General features: G+C 42.6%; 1 protein-coding gene and 1 long non-coding RNA gene across 2 annotated transcripts in view; both read left to right on the top strand.

Moving 5' to 3' along the window:
• Positions 1–21,769, top strand: part of LOC309654456 — a 354,889-nt gene that overhangs the window by 51,848 nt on the left and 281,272 nt on the right. The window lies entirely within an intron of this gene.
• Positions 6,426–20,520, top strand: PTGER2 (prostaglandin E receptor 2). The gene is made up of 2 exons (XM_082448409.1): positions 6,426–7,584; positions 16,865–20,520. The coding sequence occupies exons 1-2, from the start codon at positions 6,742–6,744 to the stop codon at positions 17,084–17,086; spliced, it is 1,065 nt and encodes a 354-aa protein (XP_082304535.1). The 5' UTR covers positions 6,426–6,741; the 3' UTR covers positions 17,087–20,520.

Genomic DNA, 21,769 nt, shown 5'->3' with positions numbered 1-21,769 from the left:
GTTTCCCACTTAGAGAAGTTCCTTTAGCATATGTTGTAGAGCTGGTTTGGTGGTGCTGAATTCTCTCAGCTTTTGCTTGTCTGTAAAGCTTTTGATTTCTCCATCAAATCTAAATGAGATCCTTGCCGGGTAGAGTAATCTTGGTTGTAGGTTCTTCCCTTTCATCACTTTAAGTATATCATGCCACTCCCTTCTGGCTTGTAGAGTTTCTGCTGAGAAATCAGCTGTTAACCTTATGGGAGTTCCCTTGTATGTTATTTGTCGTTTTTCCCTTGCTGCTTTCAATAATTTTTCTTTGTCTTTAATTTTTGCCAATTTGATTACTATGTGCCTTGGCATGTTTCTCCTTGGGTTTATCCTGTATGGGACTCTCTGTGCTTCCTGGACTTGGGTGGCTATTTCCTTTCCCATGTTAGGGAAGTTTTCGACTATAATCTCTTCAAATATTTTCTCACATCCTTTCTCTCTTTTCTCCTTCTGGGACCCCTATAATGTGAATGTTGTTGCATTTAGTGTTGTCCCAGAGGTCTTAGGCTGTCTTCATTTCTTTTCATTCTTTTTTCTTTATTCTGTTCCGCAGCAGTGAATTCCACCATTTTGTCTTCCAAGTCACTTATCCATTCTTCTGCCTCAGTTTTTCTGGTATTAATTCCTTCTAGTGTAGTTTTCATTTCAGTTATTGTATTGTTCATCTCTGTTTGTTTGTTCTTTAATTCTTCTAGATCTTTGTTAAATATTTCTTGCATCTTCTCGATCTTTGCCTCCATTCTTTTTCCGGGGTCCTGGATCATCTTCACTATCATTATTCTGAATTCTTTTTCTGGAAGGTTGCCTATCTCCACTTCGTTTAGTTGTTTTTCTGGGGTTTTATCTTGTTCCTTCATTTGGTACATTGCTCTCTGCCTTTTCATCTTGTCTATCTTTCTGTGAATGTGGTTTTTGTTCTGCAAGCTGCAGGATTGTAGTTCTTGCTTCTGCTATCTGCTCTCCGGTGGATGAGGCTATCTAAGAGACTTGTGCAAGTTTCCTGATGGGAGGAACTTATGGTGGATAGAGCTGGCTGTTGCTCTGGTGGGCAGAGCTCAGTAAATCTTTAATCTGCTTGTCTGCTTATGGGTGGGGCTGGGTTCCCTTCCTGTTGGTTATTTGGCTGGAGGCGACCCAATACTGGTGCCTACCTGGGCTCTTTGGTGGTGCTAATGGTGGACTCTGGGAGGGCTCACACCAAGGAGTACTTCCCAGAACTTCTGCTGCCAGTGTCCTTGTCGCCACTGTGAGAGACAGCCACCCCCTGCCTCTGCTGGAGACCCTCCAACACTAGCTGGTAGGTCTGGTTCAGTCTCCTATGGGGTCCCTGCTCCTTCCCCTGGGTCCCAATGTGCACACTACTTTGTGTGTGCCCACCGAGAGTGGAGTCTCTGTTTCTCCCAGTCCTGTCGAAGTCCTGCAATCAAATCCCACTAGCCTTCAAAGTCTGATTCTCTAGGAATTCCTCCTCCCGTTGCCAGACCCCCAGGTTGGGAAGCCTGACGTGGGGCTCAGAACCTTCACTCCAGTGGGTGGACTTCTGTGGTGTAAGTGTTCTCCAGTTTGTGAGTCACCTACCCAGCAGTTATGGGATTTGCTTTTATTGTGATAGCGCCCCTCCTACCGTCTCACTGTGGCTTCTCCTTTGTCTTTGGATGTGGGGTATCCTTTTTGGTGAGTTCCAGTGTCTTCCTGTCGATGTCTGTTCAGCAGTTAGTTGTGATTCCGGTGTTCTCGCAAGAGGGAGTGAGAGCACGTCCTTCTACTCTGCCATCTTGAACCAATCCCACAACAGAATATTAAGAGTGGCCATTTTTGATGGATACACTCATAGGTGACTTTTTTCTTCTATTTTTCCAAAATTTCTATAGTGAGTTGTTACTTTATACAAAGAAGTTGAATAACCATAGCCTTACTTTTGTGTTATATGTGCTTTTCCACCTTACAGTTGGTTCTGTTCTTAGACACAAAGCTTTCTGGTAAAAGAGAATGTCATGATTATATTAGTCTCTTTTTCCTCTATCAATCTTAGAAAGGAAATTAGGATCACAGGTAATTTGCCTTCCTAACATTATTGGAGTGACTCTTTTGATCTAAGCTGTTGTGCTAATAAGCCGTGTTGTGGATTTACCTTTCTGTTATTTCCTGTCTGAGGACAAGAAAACCATATTAACTTATGGGTTTTTGTTTGTTTGTTTGTTTGTTTTTGCCCAGTACTTCCTGATACTCCAGACCTTTCTCCCTGGTTTTAGCAGTAGCTAGGGCATTCTATGCTGACTGCCTCAGAGAAAGGACAATATATCAGAACATAGGCATCAATTCTTTTTTTAACATCTTTATTGGAGTATAATTGCTTTACAATGGTGTGTTAGTTTCTGCTGTACTACAAAGTAAATCAGCTATACATATACATATATCCCAATATCCCCTCCCTCCCACCCTCCCTATCCCACCCCTTTAGGTGGTTACAAAGCACCGAGCTGATCTCCCTGTGCTATGCGGCTGCTTCCCACTAGCTATCAATTTTACATTTGGTAGTGTATATATGTCAATGCTACTGTCTCACTTTGTCCCAGCTTACCCTTCCCCCTCCCCTTGTCCTCAAGTCCATTCTTTACGTCCGCGTCTTTATTCCTGTCCTGCCCCTAGGTTCTTCAGAACCATTTTTTTTTTTTTTTTTTTTAGATTCCATATATATGTGTTAGCATACGGTATTTGTTTTTCTCTTTCTGACTTACTTCATTCTGTAAGACTCTAGGTCCATCCACCTCACTACAAATAACTCAATTTCATTTCTTTTTATGACTAATATTCCATTGTATATATGTGCCACATCTTCTTTATCCATTCATCTGTCGATGGACACTAGGTTGCTTCCATGTCCTGGCTATAGTAAACAGAGCTGCAATGAACATTGTGGTACATGACTCTTTTTTAATTATGGTTTTCTCAGGTTATATGCCCAGTAGTGGGATTGCTGAGTCATATGATAGTTCTATTTTTAGTTTAAGGAACCTCCATACTGTTCTCCATAGTGGCTGTATCAATTTACATTCCGTTTTCTCCACACCCTCTCCAGCATTTATTGTTTGTAGATTTTTTGATGATGGCACAGGCATCAATTCTTAGCTTATGACTTTTAAATGATAAGACCACATCAGAAGAGATAAAGAAGAGCAAAGTTTCACCACTTCTCCCCCGGTAGTTCCACAGTCTGTGAAGGAGGGACGGTGAAGTTTAAGAGAACTGGGAGAGCTTAGATGTTAACACAAGGGTTTCCTAGATGAGGTTGCTCTGTACCCCCAAATCTCAGGGAGGTTTGAGGGATCTGAGAGCATAGGAAACCCATGTTTCACTTCTTGGGTAGAAACAGGGCAAGCAGCAGGAAACGAGAGTTCTCCAAGCCTTATGTGGTATGGAAAAAGTGAGAATATTTCCCAGGAGCACAAAAGTCATGATGACATGAAAAGAAAGGTGACCAGATGTGATTTTAGTCTTCAAGTTCACTCTTTATTCTGCCAACTGCAAGCTGCTGTAAGTTTTAGTTTTAGAATTTCCATTTAGTTCTTTTTTATAGTTTCCATTTCTTTACTAAGATTCTCTACCTGCCCACTCACAATTTCCTGTAGTGTTGTGAACAAATCTTGAAGTTAGTTTCTATTGACTGCTTTTTTTGTTTGTTTTTAACCCTTTGGTTGACTTTTTGCTACCACTTTTACCACCTGGTGATGATAGTGTCGGAACTGAGTTAAGCAACAACATTAACACGTACCAAGAGTCTGTTGTCAAAGCAATCACTTCAAGTGGGGCAGGGCACCATCTCATTAGAAATGGTGCCTAATGTGTGATGATTTCCAATGTTCAAATAAGGACAGTTACAAAAGCCTTGTGAAAACTGTAAGGATAGCATCTCCAGTCTTCTTGATCAGTCTCAAGAAACCAACAAGACCTTCCCACTCTTTAAGGAGTAGAACTGGAAGAGAACTGAAAACATTAGCATTTAACCCCCTGCCTTCTACCAAGTAGAAAAGAGTCCTCCAATGATTAATTTTTTTCTAAGTAAAAAGCAGCTTCCTTGCATTTCCTGATATAAAGATAATACATACTTGTAGAAAAATCCACCAAGACAGAAAGACATAAAGAATAAAGTACTACCAGAGAAATTACCATTAATATTTTGCTGAACATCCTTCTAGATGCTGCTCTATGCAAATACTTATGCATATAATTTTATTTATGAATGGAATAATATACATGCTTTTAACTCAAGTGGTAGAGATCATTATCAGTAAATATAGATACACATCTTCCTTTTTAATGACTGTATACTGTGTTATATAGGTATACCAAAATTTATTAAACCAGTCCTCAATGGTAGGACATTTAGTTCTAGATTCTTGCAATGATGAACATTATTTCTGCTTTCTCTGTGTATGTGTAACATCTTTGTGTACTTGTCAGATTATGTCTCCTTGAGGCAGTATATTTCTATAACACTATTTCTGGGCTGAAGCATATTCAACCAACTTGACGCCTGGACCTATAGGGCAGTGTGGTGACTTTGTATTATGTCAACTCAGCTAAGCAGGATCTATTTTCCAGAATTTTGCATGGTTTCAGTGTTGCGTGAGCTCTGGAAGGCAACAGTGAGGCAGTGGCCATGGTTTTCACGCTCTGAAGGACAGTGCAGGGCTCCAGGTGTGGTGGTAACTCTAGCACATTGTAGCTCATCTGCTGGCTCCCCTTGCTGGCATGAGGCAGCACCCAGCTCCTGCCAGATCTTCAGCTTCTCCAGGTCCTAAGCCAAGTGCATGTGCAGCTCCATGAAGGGTGCCAGCTTCTCCTGCAGTATATCTGCATCATCAAAGTTGGAAGTAATGAGAGACACACGCAGGTGCAGTCTGTCTTTGAAGATTACAGTTGTTCGTGAATTCCAGTTTGTCCCCACAAGTTCTAAGTCTGTTCTTGCTCTCATCCATGTCCAGCTTTCTATCCTGACTGCCTCTGGCTGATCTATGGTGATTTCAGGTTCAACACTAGAACCAGAGACAGCAAACAGCCTTGCATAGACTCCCCCACGTTCTCCCACCCACATGTAAGGTCCAAAGCAGCCCTGTCCAGTAGAACTTCTGTGATGACGTGATTCTGTTTCTCTGGTTGAATCCTGCTGACCAGTGGGGAACAGAATGTAGACAGAAAGCCAGCATGCTAGGAACGGCAGGCTGGAGGAAAGAGTCCTGGAGGTACACCAGCCTGCCACCACTGACATTCTTACATGAGCAAAATAACCCTCCTGTGAGCTTGTGCTGTTGGGAACCCTATCCCCAACCTAATTCTCAAGTCAGAATCATCAAAGTGAGCTAAAATAGTCATAGATTGCAAGCAGGCTGCAGGAAGGAGTGCTCTTCGGCAGGCAATCTTTCCTTTACTCTCAGAGGATGACTTCCCACACCCCCTTTCCAGTTCCCTTTGCAGATCCTTCCCCAAGTGAGTATGACCTTCCTTACAAAATATAATTACCCATGTTGTCTCTCAAACTGGGTTTTTTGTTTTAAACATCAGCCCATTTTCGTGACTCTGCATATGTGACAGTGGGTAGTAAGAAAACATTTTTGTCAGCTCCAGTCTCTGAAACTGGCCACTTACCAATTCAACTTTACCAGGAACGGTTCTTTCCAGATGGGTCCTGAACGGTTAACTGAACATGAAAAAAATGTATGGCTGAACATTTTCTTTCCCGGCTGAGCTTGAATAGAGAACAATGTGCAGTGGTTTCAAGCTGTGCCCACAAACACAATTCTACACAATCACAAGGAACATTTCTTTTTTTTTCCTTTTTTTTTTTTTTAATGGTTGCTTAAACAAGTGGTTATCCGTTACGGTGTTGACATAAGAAAAGGCGAAATGTTGGAACAGGCAGCTTGCTGTGAGCGTGTTTTGGTGCCTTGAATGCACAGGCTTGCTTTTCACTTCCTCCTAACCCTGGTGCCGCCTTCTCGGTGTGTTTTCCTGAAAATGCTTTTAAAAAGAAAAGAAAAAGAACATATTGGTCTTACTGCAAGCCGTCTTTGGTGTCTGTTGTTCCCTTCTTTTTCACGTCTCACGGGACTGGGTCCTCCTAACTTCTCTACTGTTTAGTGAGTCGCTTAGCTCTCGCCGGCGTTGCCCGCCTTCTGTGAATCCTGTGCAGACCCCGCCAGTGCCCCGCACTCCCTCCCAGCCCTCTACCAGGGCTAAACCCTTCCCGGCGGTGGTCAGGCAGCCTGCGGGCATCCAGCAAGCCGAGCGGAGAACGAGGACCGCTGCTCCCACCGCCCGCCCTCGCGCCTCGCCGGCGCGCACTCCGCCCCCGCGCTCCCGGAGAGACTTGCAGCGTGACGCGCCCACCTCCCGGCGGCTCGCCGGCTCTCGCTCTGGGGCAGCCGCCACCCCCGGGAGACGCGGAAGAGACGGCGGCGGCGGCTCCCTGGGCGCGGGCCGGCGGAGGAGCGTGGAGCGCCGTATGGATGCGGCGGCAGAGCGGCTTCTCCGCGAGCCTTGGGAGACCCGGGCAGAGCCCGCCCTCTGTGCGCGCTGGGGGCCGGCAGGGGGCTCTGGATTTCGGTCCCTCCCCTTTCCCTGGGTGTCTCGGAGCGCTCCGGCTCTCAGACCCTCTTCCAACCAGGTGCAGGCCGGCGGGAGAGGAGGACGCATCTCTTCTTCCGGCGCCCCACCATGGGCAATACCTCCAATGACTCCCGGCCGGAGAACTGCGATACTCGACAGTGGCTCCCCTCCGGCGAAAGCCCAGCCATCAGCTCCGTGATGTTCTCGGCCGGGGTGCTGGGGAACCTCATCGCGCTGGCGCTGCTGGTGCGCCGCTGGCTGGGGGACTCGGGGCGCAGCGCCGGCCGCGGGAACTCCATCTCGCTGTTCCACGTGCTGGTGACAGAGTTGGTGTTCACCGACCTGCTCGGGACCTGCCTCATCAGCCCTGTGGTGCTGGCTTCGTATGCGCGGAACCAGACCCTGGTGGCCCTGGAGCCCCAGAGGCGCGTGTGCACCTACTTTGCGTTCGCCATGACCTTCTTCAGCCTGGCCACCATGCTCATGCTGTTCGCCATGGCCCTGGAACGCTACCTAGCCATCGGACACCCCTACTTCTACCAGCGCTGGGTCACGTGCCGTGGTGGCCTGGCTGTGCTGCCCGCCATCTACACAGTCTCCCTGCTCTTCTGCTCCCTGCCGCTGCTGGACCACCGGCAGTACGCCCAGTACTGCCCCGGGACGTGGTGCTTCATCGGGCATGAGCAGACCACGTACCTGCGGCTCTACGCCACCTTGCTGCTGCTGCTTATCATCGCGGTGCTCGCCTGCAACTTCAGCGTCATCCTCAACCTCATCCACATGCATCGCCGGGGCAGGAGAAGCCGCTCCGGACCCTCCTTGGGCAGCAGCCGGGGCGGCCCTGGCAGCCACAGGAAAGGGGAAAGGGTATCCATGGCGGAAGAGACGGACCATCTCATTCTCCTGGCTATCATGACCATCACCTTCGCCGTCTGCTCCTTGCCTTTCACGGTAAGTCGCTCCCTTCGTTTCCACAGAGGAACTGGGCAGCCTTCGCACACTCTCCCCTCTCACTCCCACCCTTTCCACCACCACACACATTTTGCAACTTGTAAAATGATGGCCTCGTTTGTAAAGGGTCTATAGCCTTCCCCTCTCACTTACCTTTGCCACACTTCCTACTTTCCTAACCCCAGCAAACGGGCATCTCTGTGCCAGTGCTTCTCATTTAGCAACACAGTCCCCCTGAAAGGGAATCTTGGCTCTCCACTAAGCCAGCGCAGACTCCCACCCTAGAGCCCGAAGCCGCTGTACAAGGCCAGTCTGGCTTAGTACCTGACGAAGAAGCAGCCCTTTCCACCTTTGGATACTTGTCAGTTACAACCTGACTTCCCTGAGCTGTAGTTTGCCTCCCGGTGCCCCCCATCCACTGGTGCTAGTTCTCCCGGCTCTGCCTTCTATTTCTCCTAGAGCAAAATGTAATACTCAACCCATAGCATTCCAGCTGACATTGAGAATGGTCCCAGGTGAGAAGGGTCCATGTTGCCAGAAGTCCAGAGCATTCACTGTCTTCAAAGTTTAACAACTCCTAGTTTACAGATTTCCCAAACTACATATTGGGAGTATAACTCTTTGTTGCCATGAAAATTCATAATATGTTCATAATGATAATTAGAGGAAAGGCTGCTTGGTTGGAGGAACCCCTTGCCTAGGTTCTGGGCTGGGTGCTGCCCTGGCTGGGGGCAACATCAGTGGTTAGTTCCATGATGCTGTGAGTTTGAACCTCCTAAGGTGTAATGTGGGTAGCAGAGCCTGGGATGTATCCGAGCATGTGCTGGCCTCCTACAGAGAAATGAGAGCTCAGTTTTAGCAACTCCGCTTCCTAATCTTCAGAAGCACAAGACTGACCCTCCAGGGAATAAACAGCTGGCAGTGACTCTCACCTGACACAGTCTTGGAGAAAAGAAAAAGATAAACGATGCTGCCGTTGGCAAGTGTGACCTGTAGAAGCTGAAGAAGTAACTTTATCCTACTTCCCGCCTCCCTCGCTGCTTTTGATTATCTTCATAAACTCATCCATGGGGGTGGGAGGGGACACAGGATCCTAAAAGCCTAGATATGACCCTCCCACACACACAAATTAACTCCCTTGCTTCCCTATGTTCTCTCCTCCCTGGTCCCCACTTCTGTCAGGGTAGAAGCTGCTCTGAATCAATAAGTTACACTTTGAGAGGAATGAGATGGAGCATGTAAAAGATGCCCTTTTACAAAATCAAGTAGGATGTGGGAGGCTGCATCTCCCATTCACCCTGAGCTGGGGAGTTTGCAACAGAAATGCTGTGAGGTAGAAACCAACATGGCTTCTACAAGTTTGTTTTGTTTTACTGGTAGAACTACATTAGGAGCTAAATTAACTTTTGGGGGTTGGGGCTAGGATGCAGAACATACTTGTATCTGTGAGAGAAAGCATTTCAAGTTCCACTAAACAACTTAGGATTTAACATGAGAGGTATAAACCATTTCTGAATTGGGGAGTACCTGTTTTGGACTGGTGGGAATCGGGATGTCAGTTCTCAGAGTTTTATCTATCATTTGTGAGTGTGTACGTATAAAAATACCTTCCACCCTCAGCTACTTAAATAGCTTGGGAACAGGCTCAGAGGTGACCGCACACTTGTGAAAAGGACTGTTATTCCCTTTCTTCCCTTTGAGGAGGAGGGCAGGAGGAAAAGGTCTCCCCCTTGATCATGACTGACCCGCAGCAAAAACTGTATTTTTTAAAATAAAGGCAGTGATTTTCAATAGGTTCCCCTGTTTTCAAGTAAATTTGCCTTTTGTCATGAGAATTCCATCATTGCCATATGTTGATTTTCAGATACACACACACACACACACACACACACACACACACACACACACACACACACACACACACACACACACACACACTCGTTTCATTTACTATTAAGCCAGGGGCAACTCCAGAGTTGCCAAATGGAAGAACTAGAAGTCTGGTTAGAAAAGGTGGGGACGTAGGAAGTTTGCTTTGAAGCTGAGTTTTTATTTGAGTGCCTGTTTATGGCTTTGGGGGGCCAGATGAAGATTATGAGGAGGCTTTAGCTCCTTCAAGCCACTCCTTGGCATTGACAGTATCAGCAAATATTATCTAGGGTCTCTTCTGCATGTATGCATGGCAAAGATTCCCAGACAAAGAGCGGGGAAAATGCCTAGTGTGAATGTAATCTAGAAAGTTGGCCACACTGACTCCTTGCCTTGGGGCTAACATGACACATTTTCCAGATGAACTACAGATAACCCAGTAGATGCAAAACAGATATTTGAACTGTACCCTAAATGGGAAGTATCAAGTCATCTCTCAATAGGGAAATTTACTTTGACCATTGACTAATTTTATTTTATCAATAGATTATTGATACTTGTTAGTATTTTTCATTTACACAGCACTTTAAGCATTATGAAATGCTACACTATCCAGAATTTAGTTACTTCTTGGAAGGCTTATCTGACAATTCGAAACTCAAAGCTACTGAATGGTGCGTTACATTCTGCTATTTCAGAATGCTTGGCATGTGTCCCTGGGGGGTGCTTTTCCCCCATGTCCTTTTATTCTACTTGGCCCACACTAAAATTGTGGTCAGAAATGGCCTACACCAATCTCCCGCCCAAGGCAGGAATCATTTCCGCATATCCTAACCAGGGCTCTGATAGAAAAGGCAAGGGCTTCTGGTTGCCTTCAGAAATTCTCCTCTTCTTCTAAAAGAGCACATGCAGCCCAATAGAAATACAGCATGAACCACAAATGCAAGCCACATAAGGAATTTCAAGTTTTCTTGTAGCCACATGACAAAAAGTAAAAAGAAACAGATGAAATTAGCTATTAATATATATTATTTAACCCAGTATATCTAAAATATTATCGAGGCAAAATGTATCAGTGTAAAATAATTATTAATGAACTATTCCAACTAATTTTCTTCCTGTGTCCCAGAAAATACTAGCAATCTACCCTGTCTCTGCCTCTTTCTAACTCGGGATAACAGAACTGCTTTCTGTGGCCCTCAAAGTGGGCCACACCACTGGCCCAGCAAGGAGAGCCCACACCTCTGTACCCAGTGGGACACCAGCCTAATCAGCACTCCAGGAATGAGAAGAGGGGAGTGGGGAATTGAGGAAACCTGAACTGCTAACGAATGTCAGCCATTGTCCCAAGGTGTGGGCAGGTTACAATTACTGCTTCCTCCAAAAATGCCAGTCTAGGACTTTCAAAGTTTGGGAATTGAAACTCAAAATGTTAAATGCCCAGCACGCTGTAATGAAGTCAAGTTCAACTTCAAATGTCATTATTATCAACATCAAAATGGCTTTTTTTTTAAACATCTTCATTGGAGTATAATTGCTTTACAATGGTGTGTTATTTTCTGCTTTATAACAAAGTGAATCAGTTATACATATACATTTATCCCCATATCTCCTCCCTCTTGTGTCTCCCTCCCACCCTCCCTATCCCACCCCTCTAGGTGGTCACAAAGCACCAAGCTAATCTCCCTGTGCTATGCGGCTGCTTCCCACTATCTATCTATTTTACATTTGGTAGTATATTTAAGTCCATGCCACTCTCTCACTTTGTCCCAGCTTACCCTTCCCCCTCCCCGTCTCCTCAAGTCCGTTCTCCACGTTTGCGTCTTTATTCCTGTCCTGAATGGCTAACATTTTTGAGTGCAAATTTTTACATACATTAATCCATTATCTTCACAACAATCTGTCAAATAGGTAGCATTTTTACTCCCATTTTACAAATGAGGCAAATAACTTACCCTGGGTCCCACAGCTAGTGAATGAGTGCTGGAGCCAGGATTCAAAGCCAGGCAGCTTAAGCATAGAGCCTGTGCTTTTAATCACAATACTGTCGGAAAGTACTCATTTCAGGGGTAACATATGAGAAGACTAATCCAAGATTTATAAGAGAATTTTGAAGATGTTATAAATATCTGGACCACTTTGTCTCTTAATTTCAACTTTTAGCTTTAAAAATACAATGGCAAAGACCTTTTTCTCCGTATCCGATCAAGGGGCCTGAGCTGGGGCCAAGGGTACAGTTTCTTTTTTCTTCTGCACAGACCTATGCATTAAAAGGCTGAGTCTGAGATTTTAGGAGATCGGCTAGTGTAAATGCTGGTCTAAATTAAGAAATAATCAGATTACCCCTCACATAAAATTTTCTGTTGGTACACATAAGATATAACTGATTTTTTAAAAAAGCATTATTTTGGCGATCCAATATAAAGTCATGCATAGGACCAATAACATATTCCAAACTGTTTATGCACTAAAGGAATATTGTGTAAATTAATACATTCCTCATGTTAATCAGATATTGTCATCATTTCACAGTAATAAATAGAAACTTTCTTCCTGAAATGAAACAGGACACAGGAAATATATCAGACCTCCATTCTTGACTCAGATACTGTTTGTCTCTTAATTTCCAACCCATATCTAGCCATTTTCTCACTACTTTACTAATAATTGTGAATAACTTCTGGTCATTTTAAACTGTTTTCCCCATGCCATTAGGATAAAGTGCTTATGCATTTTATTCAGTTCTGAAATTTCAAGAGTGAACCATTGACTCATTCTAAAATGTCTTCATCTTTAGAAATTCTTTAGGGCTATAATTTCTAGGTTACTCTGATTAGTGGAAATCTGACCTTTGAAATACAGAACAAACTCAAGTAAACAGTACTGGAGTTTCCCATTCATTCCTGGTACTCTTTATGTAAAATGTAACATGAATGGGGGTTGTAAAACTGATTTGAAATTTGTCAATTACATACATGCACAGTATCACAATTCTAGTAGGGATGAAAGAGAAATTCCGAAATCTCTATGCATCACCAAAACGAACTTTGCCTGGTGATATTTTGAGTAAATATCCATGTACTATCCATAAAGGGAAGGCCCTTTATCATTCATACATCATCAATGATGTGTTTGGGGATTGTTGGAAGAGTTTTAACACACCTTACCTTTTAAGAGAAAGTTCTTGTATATGAGTGTTTTCACTTGACACCTTTTCCTTTGCCATTTGATGTTATGAAACTGTGGTTGTAAATAATGACATAATTACACTGAGTTTTAAAAATTTAGACAGCAAGAACTATGGTCCTTTTCCCTAAAGAGAAGTGATGTGTTATGACTACATCCTTGGTCAAGGTGATCATCACTGCCTGCCATCTAGCTGTGGAAAGCGTGGAAGAAAGAAAAGACCCAAAGAAAACCAAGTAGCTACTTAGATATAGCCATGGTTTTAAAATCTATAAACAGGAGTAGTAATACCCATAAATCTTTGTGACACATTTGGAAAAAAGTCTCCTACAAACCCATAATCAGTCAGTGGTGAATTTCATGTGAGACTTTACATCATAGGCTTTTTATATAGATGGTGGCGGAGTGTGTAGTGGCTAAGAGGAAAGTCTGGGTCCCGCTGCTATAATTGCATGGCTTCCCTACTTACCTGCGGTGTGATTTGGGACAAGATAACTAATTGTCTGAGCCTTGATCTCCTCCTTACTAAAATGGGGGTCATAACACTTTACAGATTTGTATAAATATTAAACACAACAGGACACAAATTTCTTAGCACCATGCCTGGCATACAGGTATTCAGTAAATATTAGCTACTCTTTCCACAGAATTCAGTTTCCAAAGGAAAATCATTGTATATTAATGACCAGGAACTGAATTCTGGAAGCTCCATATCATTTGTTTGATTGGCCAGGCCTAAGTGGGTCTTTTGCTTTTAAGTGTGATAAATGAATAATTTTAAACTATTTCAGTTTTTGGGTAAAGGTCTAAAGCAGTGGGTCTCAACTTTGCCTGCATATTAGGATCACCTGGGGGGCTTTAAAAGCCCTGACACCTGGGTTACAGCCCAGTCTAATTAAATCAGAGTCTCTGAGAGAGGGAGCAAGCCATCAGAGTATTTTTATTTTTTTATTTTTAATTTTTTTTCCCATCAGAATATTTTTAATGATCCACAGGTGATTTCAGTGCACAGCCAAATAAATTTCTCATTTACTCTAAAATTCTGAACCCACTATGTAGTCACATTAAAGGTAGGAAAGTAGCTGAAAGAAACAGTGCCAGGTCAGTGCCAAGATAAAGTTTTCCATGGAGGTGGCAAGGATTCTATGGAAGACAAAAGAATACTAATTTTCCCCTGTGCCACTTTCCAGGTATCACAACAAGCTCTGTATTCTTAGCAAAGCCCTATAGAGAGAGTCTGTCCTAAGGAATTAAATTTCACTAGGCTGGTTTACATTAGTCCTTGGTATTTTTCTCATAGCAGATTTATTTGTAGTATGTGCAAAAGCATGTATAAATTCTACCAGCCTCCGAAGCTGAAGTCCAGAATATCACCAAAACGTTATTAATTAATTGACTTCTATCCATTGTGTCAGCCTTTAATTAAAATCCAGGATCAGCTGGAGGGAGAGAGGAATGAAGAGTTAGTGTTTAATGGGTGCAGAGTTTCAGTTTAGGAAGATGTAAAAAGTTCTGGAGATGGATGGTGGCGGTGGTTGCTGACCCCTGTTCTTTTTATATGATGGTCAGTCAAGTGCAGCCGCAAGAGGAGACAGGAGATGCTCCAGGAAACACAGTCAGACTCACAGGTCTGAAAAACAGGAAGCACTGTGTAATGTGCAGGGCCACATGGGGAAGCACCAGTGCAGGTCAGGAGGAAAAAGGAGCGGGAGCTGGGGAGAGCCTGGGCCACGGACTTTACTGGAGTTTCTGAGGGAAAGGCAAGGCAGAGTAGGGTAAACAGTTTAGGACTGGCTATTTTGAAGCATTTCGACAGGCTCTAAGCTATATGAGTAGCCCCTACTTGCCCCTAGCCCCTAGTCGCCCCGTACCAGGCCTTGGAATGATTAAAGCTGCCTCCTAGAGGTAAAGAGCCACACAGAGGAGCTCTGCATTAGTTAGTTTGCATATCAAACGATTGCTCCTGGGTGAGCCCTTGGCTATCTCTAAGAATCGGCTAGCCCTGGAAGGGGCAGTCTCTCCCCAGCCAGAAAGTTTTTATGATGTCAAAACATCATAATATACAGAAAATAAAAATACAAACAGTACAGTTGCACAACAATGTGAAGGTACTTAATGACACTTGAAAATGGTTAAAATGGTAAATTTTATGCTATGTATAATTTAAATTAAAAAGAAAAAACCCAGGGTCCACAAGATCAAAATTGGTGAACTCTAGGCAAAAGCCAAGAACCAAAGGGAAAAAAATGGAGAGGTAGGGGAAGACAAAACTTACATCAAGAACTTCAAGGTTCTCTGAAGTATGTCTCTTTTCCAAGCATAAAAGAGGAAATTATCTTCTACAACATATTGGCCACCTCCTAAAATGCAAATTTTAAGCATTTCTAAAAATTACTCAGCGTAGTGGATGAAAAGGAAAGGAAACAAATAGTACAGAATTGCTTCATCCTCTAAAACCATTTTTCGCTTCTCATTGGCCTGTCACACTCTAAAGAGATAAGGAAGTATGGTTCGTGTTATTTGCCACTGAAAACCTGACTCATCTTCATGTGTGACCCATGACCCTAGAGGCTGAGCCCTCTCTACAGGGCCCACTAGACAATCCAGTATTATATTCTTTGGCAAAATTAGATCTAAACTCAGCTACAGATTTTGTCTACAACAGAATGCTCAGTTGTATATGTGTGTGTGTGTGTGTGTGTGTGTGTGTGTGTGTGTGTGTGTGTGTGGTGACTAATATATTTTAATCTATCGGGTTTATGTACACTGTTATCCTGAATTCCTAAACTTCAAAATCGCTCCTTAAATACACCGTATAAATACTACTAATTCCTCATCCAAAATAGTTAAGCTGACAAGAAAAGTATTGCTCCCTTGCATATCCCCACCTAACTTTCCTCTTCTCTGTATGCCCAGGGACATCCACCATCAGTTCTTTCTTTCTTTTTTTCCTTTACTCATCTGCCAAGTCTTTTCTGCATTCCCTTAAGCCAAGATTCTCTGGCATCAACACCTATGGCTGCCAAACCTTCCTGATATTGTCCTAACATAAGCAACCCGAAGATGACTACTCTTCTCCCTCCCTGCAATTTGCTTTGTATATCCAGTTGCCAGATGCCTGCAGAATAAGTAGCGGGGTTGGGGGGAGGAAGGAAACAAACCATTCCTTCTTCTGGCAAGGGAGAGTGGAGGACAGAAGGAATAGCTCTCTAACTCACCAGCTGCCTTTGGTAAGAAAGTCCCAGGAGCTCTATAAACAACTGGTTTCAAATGACTAGGTGTGATTTACATGTTTCTCTCTTTTCTGTAAGCCATGTGGAAATGTTTGATCTTTATCAAACATTTGTCTGGTCCATTCTCTGCAATCTGACCAAAACGTTGTGTTGTTCAAACGTTGTGTTGAACAAACGTTGTGTTGTTCACTAAATATCTAAGAAATCGGATGAGAGCTGGTATACCGCTTTGAGGACATTGGCCAGTGCGTAAAGATGTGTCAGCCTTCCGGTGTTTAGGACTTTGTTCTGAAGACCTTTGGTCTAACATAGGCGACCTGGATGTAGCACACGGTGAGCGTTGCTCTGGTGTCAAGGGACTCGGAATTTGTGTCCTGAGTCGGCCACTAACCAGCCCTGGGAACTTGGGCAAGTCCCTCACCTCTGCACCGTGGTGCCCTCACTGGTAAAATGGAGATAACAAGGACTAACGTTGGGGGGGCACTTATTAAGTGAGCAGTTTTCAGTAGCTGACCCGGATGATTTCCTGTCATCCTGCCAACAACCCCAAGAATAGGTATTGTTATCATTATCACCCATTTTAAAGATGCAGAAATGAAGGCACAAAGAGGTTAGTTTTCTTACCTATGGTCCCAAAGCTATCTGTGGAGCCAGGATTCAAACCCAGGCAGCCCAATGGCCAGAACTCAGGCTCTGTTGTGTGCCCTCTCACTGAATTATCGTAATGAAGCCAGATTCAGTTTTTGGAAGTAAATGCAACATGTTAATAACTCACTTCCTCATCTGTCAGAAAGAGACAATACTTATGTTTCAGAGTGTCTATAAGGCATAAACATGTGCGAGAGGAGTGAGATTTCGCTACCTCTCTCTCACCACTACGACCACACACAAAACACGTTTTGCTTTTCAATCTTAAGAAATTGCATATGGTCTAAGCCTGTCCACTGCTACAATGTAAAACTAACATCCTTTTCCCCTTTTGCTTCTTACAGATTTTTGCATATATGAATGAAACCTCTTCCCGGAAAGAAAAGTGGGACCTCCAAGCTCTTAGATTTTTATCAATTAATTCAATAATTGACCCTTGGGTCTTTGCCATCCTGAGGCCTCCTGTTCTGAGACTAATGCGTTCAGTCCTCTGTTGTCGGGTTTCATTAAGAACACAAGATGCAACACAAACTTCCTGTTCTACACAGTCAAATGCCACTAAATAGGTTGACCTTTGAGGATGGTAGTTAAGAAGTGCTTAGTTAGCCAGCATCTGGAAGATCATTTTGAAATGGTTCCTTGGAGAAATGGAAAAAAGTTAGTTTATAAATACAATGAAGCTACCCTAATAAAACAGAGTAAACAAACATTTCAACAGTGGTTTGGGCTACAGACATGCTGACAAGGCACTTCGTGGACGGTATCGGAAGGATCTATAAAACCTACCCTCAAAGAACATGTTCCCTGGCCTTTAGAGGAACAACGAATTGCCTTTAAGATCCAGTGCCTTTTGATTTAAGCTTTCCTGTTGAATGAGAAAGCATGTAGCTTTGTAATTTGTTTAAAACCGTAAATAGTTACTGTGTTTTCTATTTTAATCTTCTAGGCTAGTACCATTATAAACATACAGTGTACAGTCAGACCAGATAAAACTTCTTACGTATTCTCTAGGAAGTGGATATGTGCAAGCAACCAAGCCTGGTGTCTTGTGATCGTCCTTTCTTTGGACAATGAGTCTGAAAATCATAGGTACTTTGTACTGTATGTTTATGTATGTGGGAGTACTCTCTTCTTACAACAGTATTACTCAGTATTACTGAGTAGGCTCAGCTCGTTAATGTCAGCTTTTTCGCCATCCACAAGAAGCTGTGTGTCAGAGTGTCAGGTTATTTATTTTATAATGTCTGCCGTGCTAATAGTAACCAAAAAGGCTAGGAATTTTCCTCTTAACAATAAATAGTAGACTATTAAGAGAGGTAATTCTGATTAATACTCTTCATTCTACTTCCAGGGAATGGCTACGTCTGAAGCCAAATATTAGGATTAAAAACTGAAAAATCTGGTCAGTTCTTCAGATACACTGGAACTCTTTTAATGCTGATGTTGAGGCCGTAACTAACATCTACTTTATAGGATGTTTGTATTGTAGCAAAATTCATCTGGGAAATATGGCTTGACTTATACTGTATAGGAAATCATGTAACAGTGAGTCATATCTTAATATATTTCTAAATCTAAATGTTTGGCATTACGTAAACTCGGCATAAAATATTTCAGTGAATTTGCACTGTTTAATCATATCTTAGTTACAGTGTAAACTCATCTGAAATGTTACAAAAATAAACTATAAAACAAAAAAACTGAAAATGGGATAGTATGTGATGAATTCCCCCCAAACAACAATTTATAATTAGCGTAGATATAATAATTTTTAAAATGAGATAAAAGTGGAAAATTTTCATTTAATTTGGCAGGTTTTTAAAGTGTGGTTGCATTACAGATTAGAGTTTGAAATATTCAATACAGTACTTGGTATTACAGGATTTTTTTTCCCTTATAGCATGATCTTTGAAATAGTGGACACCTTATTTTTTTTGCAGTGAGTGTTATTACACCATAGTTGTAATAAAAAACCAAATAAGAACGTTAGTCTCATTGAGTTGCTTACGCAAAACTATTTCCTGTACGTAGTTATCAGACTAGATGATCACTTAGGAGTGGTTCCAGACCTATCTAGAAATCAGTGTATTTTGACACAGTCTATGTCAAATCATCCCTTATTTTAAAAAGAATAAATGAATGGTTTGCTTTCCTACTAATTTAAACAAACCAGGCAAAGTTTAACTTAGCTAAAATCTGGACATGTAAATAAATCTTCCCTGTCCACCAAGTATTCTAGAGTTAAGAAATTGTTCTAAATAGGATTAACTAGGCTCATGGGTAATTCCTAAACATAAAATTCTAAAGTTACTTTGAATGTGGAAGATTAATTTCCTTTATCAGATGACTTTTTTTCCCTCCAAATGAAAATGTTAAGTACAATCATTCACCATACCTCACCACCCCCCAAAATTCTCGAATAATGCCTGAGAACTTAAAAACACAAACTTGGACATAATATCACTAGTGGGAACAAAATTATCACTCTGTGGTCCCAAAATATGAGTTTAAGTCATTAAGAACTGATAGATTTCCAGAGCTTTGATTCCTAGTGTACTCCTGTTCTTTGCACTGTGTTAAATGACTAAATCCTGTTATTTCATCTGCACTGATATTTACATAGAAGGAATTGAAAGTTAAAATCCTATGTAATAGTAAACCACTTACTATTAATGGAAATTTCAAGGTAATAGAAAAAATTACTTATATTGGATATGTAAATATTTTTTAAATGTTTAAAATGTTTTTAAAAATCACATCACATCAGACGTACCTGTTTAAGTTTACTGACTCATTTTCAAGTAAAATAAAAAACACAGAATTTAGCCTGGTATATCAGAGAACTGAATTTTGATGAAAAAGACCTAGATTTTATTCTTTGCCCCTGACAGTCAGTGGAATGAAAAGGGAGAAAGAAACTATAGTGGATATTCAACTCAGAATGCCAGCCCTGACTTTAGGTGTCCAGAAATGGGATGGACCAAAGCAGTCTATCCTGAGCTGAATTTCCTGGATGGTTCACTGTGGCCCCAGGTCATCTTTCCCAAGAGAAAACTGGGAAACTCTGGTACTAAACTGTGGCCTTGAATCTCCAAAGATCCTGATAGGGCCTGAGTTTGCTTAGAAACTATAGAAAGCCTCCAAAAGACTTGAATCTCAAAGTGGTCTGGACCCATGACAACCTAGAGCCAGAGCAAGGCTCTAGAAACAGCACCAACCCCAAACAGCCATGCTGGCAGAGGCTGTGAGCCCTGGGCAGGTGGAGGGAAAATCCGATCCACAGCACTACGTTCTCAGTGTAATTCAGTTCAACTGTTGGTGCCCCTGCCGGCTCACATCAGAGCACTTTGAAAGACAGATTGCCCTCTTGCTATTGTAACGTCAGCTCTGCTTTGAACCAAGAAAAAAACAACATAGTCAAGTTTAGAATTCGATGACTTTGAAAGGCAGGGGAAGACAATTAGCTCACACTTAAGATGAGGGTTTTTTTTTTTTTACTTCACTTAGCCAAATCTAATGGTTTAAGCCAAAAATTATGGTTTTCTGAATTTGGGGAAAGCCCCTACTTGAGTCATTCACAGAGAAACAGTCTTCCCTGCAAATTTAATATGTGTGGACTTGCAATACCTACTCATGATGACCATCTTCTGCCTTTATGAAACACAACTCCATTGGAATTCCTCTTTGATTGCACGTTTAAAACATACGTATAATCATTATACTAACAGCATTATCATTGATTTTTTTTTAATTTACAAAGCATTTGATCACCTGAAATACACACTATGGAAATAAATGTCATTTTAACAATTCACAGAAGCTATAGTCTAATTTATACATGGGAACAAGGCCATGTATTGGGCATTAATTTTTATTTCAGAAAGTTACTTTATTTTCTGGTAGGTTTTATGATTTTTATTGTAAGTAAATTTTCTTGAATTATATTTTTGTATTTCCTATAAAATGTATCTACAATTAAAGGTCAGTTTGGGTAGTTTAATTCTGTGATCTGTGTGTTTCATTTTTTAAAATATGCCAAGTCAAGCAGATCAGTGATGATTCCAGCAGAAAGAGCTGGCACACTGAAAAGGGTAATTGAGGACTGTTGACTGAAAGGAATACTTACAGAGGGAAGGGCAGGGTTAAGGGAATCAACAAGGGATGGTGGAGGAGCCCTTGGAAGCTGTTACCACTCCCAGGCCTGAAGGGACAAGGGAGGAGCCGTGAAAGCTGTGTCCCACCCAACAGAAGCTATGGCCTTAAGTAGGGAAGCATAGCTGCTGCCAAACCACAGGGAGGGAGGGAAGGGACTACCTTCCTGGAAGATCTTCCTGCTCTTCTGCCTGTTCCTCCCATTGGCCAAACCCAACTATAATCCAGAGAGTAAGGGGAACCTGGGTAATGCAGTCCATGAAGACCACAATACAGGTGGAGAGTAGACTTAGCGGGGCAGATGAAGAATATCCAGCATAAGGAGATTAAAAATATGTTCTCCTGGGCTTCCCTGGTGGCGCAGTGGTTGGGAATCTGCCTGCCAATGCAGGGGACGCGGGTTCGAGCCCTGGTCTGGGAGGATCCCACATGCCGCGGAGCAACTAGGCCCGTGAGCCACAACTACTGAGCCTGCGCGTCTGGAGCCTGTGCTCCGCAGCAAGAGAGGCCGCGATGGTGAGAGGCCCGTGCACCGCGATGGGGAGTGGTCCCCGCTTGCCGCAGCTGTAGAGGGCCCTCGCATAGAAACGAAGACCCAACACAGCCATTAAAAAAAAAAAGAAACAAAAAAGAAAAAAAAAAGAAAAAAAAAATATATGTTCTCCTTTTTAAAATTACACCAACAGCTCTGTGGTGACCTAAATGGGAAGGAAATCCAAAAAAAAGGGGGGATATATGTATATGTACAGCTGATTCACTTGGCTGTACAGCAGAAACTAATACAACATTGTAAAGCAACTATACTCCAATAAAAATCTTAAAAAATAAAATTACACCAACACAAAAACTGAAAACACAGAATGGGCAGCCTTTCTGCCTTCTACTCCAAATAGATATCCTCTAGCAAGCTTAGGGAATAAGCATCAGCCCCACGTGTATGGAAAGGCGTAAAATACTATAGATTCCCTTACCAAAATATTTATCCTAGACCCTGTTCCCTTGAGGCTCAGCATTTACATTTATCCAACCCTGGAGGCAGTTTACATGATTGGAGGAGAGAAAGGAGATCGGACTGAAGCATCTTTCTGCTTCCCCTG

Source organism: Balaenoptera physalus (genome assembly GCF_965194825.1).
Source record: "Balaenoptera physalus genome assembly, chromosome: 2".
NCBI classification, from domain to species: Eukaryota; Metazoa; Chordata; class Mammalia; order Artiodactyla; family Balaenopteridae; genus Balaenoptera; species Balaenoptera physalus.
This window is presented reverse-complemented; position numbering and strand designations above follow the sequence as displayed.

Excerpts from the sequence above, each read along its gene's own strand:
- PTGER2 (XM_082448409.1), top strand. The coding sequence starts at position 6,742 with ATGGGCAATACCTCCAATGACTCCCGGCCGGAGAACTGCGATACTCGA. Across the intron at positions 7,585-16,864 it reads TCTGCTCCTTGCCTTTCACG|ATTTTTGCATATATGAATGA; the intron begins GTAAGTCGCTCC and ends TGCTTCTTACAG.